This window comes from Lacerta agilis, chromosome Z, assembly GCF_009819535.1.
Source record: "Lacerta agilis isolate rLacAgi1 chromosome Z, rLacAgi1.pri, whole genome shotgun sequence".
NCBI classification, from domain to species: Eukaryota; Metazoa; Chordata; class Lepidosauria; order Squamata; family Lacertidae; genus Lacerta; species Lacerta agilis.
The window spans coordinates 21853380-21856614 of record NC_046331.1 but is presented as its reverse complement, the minus strand read 5'-3'; the positions used below and the strand labels follow the sequence as shown (position 1 = coordinate 21856614).

The 3235-nt window shown below is 43.4% G+C and overlaps 1 protein-coding gene across 1 annotated transcript; it reads left to right on the top strand.

Annotated features, from left to right (window-relative positions):
- Window positions 1–282: 282 nt before the first annotated feature.
- Window positions 283–2164, top strand: LOC117040301. The gene is made up of 2 exons (XM_033137994.1): window positions 283–547; window positions 1545–2164. The coding sequence occupies exons 1-2, from the start codon at window positions 301–303 to the stop codon at window positions 1931–1933; spliced, it is 636 nt and encodes a 211-aa protein (XP_032993885.1). The 5' UTR covers window positions 283–300; the 3' UTR covers window positions 1934–2164.
- The last annotated feature ends 1071 nt before the right edge of the window (window positions 2165–3235 follow it).

The following is a 3235-nucleotide window of genomic DNA, read 5'->3' as shown; positions in this document are numbered from 1 at the left end:
AAAGCATCAATATAAAATATAAAAGGTAAAACATCAGAAATTTATAAGATACAACAAAAAACTAATCTGTATAAAACTGTGGCCCTCAAAAATAATTACTGCGCCTTTCTGAAGTTTGTGGGCTACTTTTTTGCCTAGCTGGCACAATGAGAACAGTGGCCCTGAATCAAGGCGAGTTGGGAGGGCTTATAATTTGATTGCATCCGGCTGCTACTTAGGAAGACTAGTTACAAGCAAAGAGTGTGGGCCGACACAAGGACGTTTCCTCCGACGGAGCTCACATTTGCAGGCTTTTGCGTCATGGAGCGGGATCTGCTTTGCGCCCTCGTTCTGCTGGCGGCTTTAGGGGGAGTGGCCGCGGGGACCGAGAAGGTACCGAGGAAGGACACCTTCCAAAGCCTGGAGCAACTCCTCGGAGAGGAAGATTTTTTCTCTCCAGACGAAATCTGGCTGGACGACGAACTTTCCTTCTCTGATAGCCCATTGATGGCGTACCTTGACAACGACGAGGTTGAAGGGATAGACTGGTCCGGACCCGTGAACGGAGGTAAGGCATCTAATTTTGGTTTTAGGGTGGCCGGGTGGGCTATTAATGAGAGTAAAGGAACACGGGAAGCTGTTTTTTAAGTTCCTTGGTCCGTCTAACTCAGTATCGTATGCACTGGCGGGCAGGGTTTTAGACAAGTGGGTTGGTTCTCCGGGTGCCATCTGGAGATGGCAGAGACTGATCCTCGGTTCTTTATGCAAAGTCGTCTCCCATTCCCATTCGCAGTGATTGTCTGTGGAGCGTTGTGAAGTCCGTCAGTTTACTTGGGGTTTGGGGGGCATTCTGTGACTTTACGGGGTACCACAGTAAGGCAAGCAGTGGCATGAGCAGTCGGGAGTTAAGAACTAGGTAAACTGGTTGCAGGACATGGAAATAGTTCCCCATTTGTTGCGGGAGGCGCATCCCCCTAAAGAGCCCGCTTTGCGCTCACAGCGTGGCTTATCGGTCAAACTATCTCCTGCGTTTCCTTGCTTGTGCGTGAAGTTACGCATTATCTATTTACGAAATGATTTTATATACCATCGTTTAGCGCAATTCATAGGGCTGTTGAGAAGAAAACCGAATAAGATGACACCAAAAAAGACATAAAACGGCACAATCATTAACACAAGTGGTAACTAATAGCTAAGTAGTAATTTCTAATATCTATCTGTAGCAGTAGCAACTAATGCTTTTGTCTAATCGAGTCCTCCTTTCTCCAGACGCCTGGGGGGGGGAGTGTGTATTAACCAGCTGCCTAAAACTATAAAGAGATGCGTTGGCCGGACTTGCTGTACTTCCTAATGTGGAGGATATACGTGGCAAGTGTAAGCCTATTACACTGGCAAAAAAGAGGTGTCCCTGGAGAGGTTAGGAGAGAAGAGAATTGTGCAGCTTGCTAGTAGGTCAAGAAATGAGGATTTAAGCACAGGAAAAAAAATATTTTTGGAGGGGAGGGGAAAGGCCTGGACTTTTAGCTGTGATTGTGATAATGTGACACTCCCCTTTCTCTTCCTAGTTGACTGGGACGTGAATATTATCATCATCATACTCGTTGCTGCTGAAATTGTTTGTTTTGGGCTCTGCTTGTACCACCCCAAATTGCGACATTTCTTGAGGTCCTGCTGCATGCGATGCCATCAGTGGTGGTGTCAGTACCTTTGCGTTCCTTCGGTGACCCGTGTCCTCGATATTCCTCCGCCTTACCATGGCTGCAAGCGCAGAGCTCCACCACTCTCTGCAGCTGCAGTTCTTCAGGTCATCATGATGTCCCCCTCTTCCTCAAATGCTGCAAGTGATGGAACTCCATGGGAAGAAGGGGTTCGCTTGCCTCCAGTGACCAGTGAAGACAGAGCTCGCCGTACTTCTCGCCATATCCCAGACATCTTAGGAGTCAACATAGTCTAGACAATTGTGTACTTGGCCATCTTCTAATAGAGAGGTTTGGTGCACCTACCAAAGCAGAAGTAGTTTGGTGCTTAGTAGTTACAGACCTCTTTCAAGATCAGGGAACGGATTCAGCTTTATGAGATTTGTACTTTTAGCTGTATGTTTTGACTAGGCCCCTTCTAAATGTGGTGATTTTTTTCGTTCCAATACTTTTGCTTAACATTCTTAAAGACAAGATACTGACGTGTTGTGGGGACAGTTTTATGCTAATTGTTTGCTGTCAGTGGGTTGACACATGAAACCCCAATAGTTCCCTTGAACTTGTGAATTGTTTGACTACTTCTTGCATATTGAGGGAAAACAGGAATGTATGCTGCCTTTGTAATTTTTTTTGTAGGATGCAAGAAACTCTTTTTAGATTACACCTAGCATGGACACTTTCAAAATGAATGTTTGCAGGCATACGTAGTGAAGCATTAATAAAGTTGGTAAATTTATAGTGCAGATATCTTGAGATTATTTGTTCACCTTCTGATTTCATTGTAGCTGGTACTTACACCCTGTTATGCAGCCTTTTAATTACCTGGGATTGCAATGTATCTGGTTAGGTTATAAACAATTCATTTCTCAACACAATGAACATAATCCATGTTGCATCTTGTAAAGGAAAAATACACTGCATAACAGTATCCATTTGATGCTTTTGTGAAGTTCTGAACATTGCTACAGCCCCACCCTATGTTGGTCTGCTAATAGCTAAGAACTACTATTCAGTGGGATTTTTGTCTTAAGTGTGCATATTTATTATTTTATTACATTTATTAATTTCTATTACATTTATTTGTTGTTTAATACAGCAGACATGGCTCAGAGTCACAATTACAAAAGCATACATAATACAAAATACATAAAAATTGAGCATGTTTTTGTCATAGCAGGGGTCACCAACCTTTTGGAGTTTATGGGCACACCTTGCAAGCTAGAGAAATTGCTGTAGGTAATGCAAATGTGCTGAAACTCTCCTCTCCACACCTTTAACTTTCACCCAGTTGCTCCCCACAGCACAATTAGGCTTGAAAACAGCCTCCTATTGACTGAAAAATTCTTTTTTCAGCAGTGGAAGAAGAGGATTAGGACCCTATAGGTGCCAGAGAAGTCTCCTCCTCCTCAGTTGGTTAGAAATACACAAAAAGGGGCCAGAACTGTGTAATGCTGCTCAGAATATCCCTTTCATATGTGACCAGTTTCTTGGCACAATCTAGCTTTGAGAGTTTCAAAGTTCACACTCTCTCGAAAAATACTAATTATTATTGGTGTTCT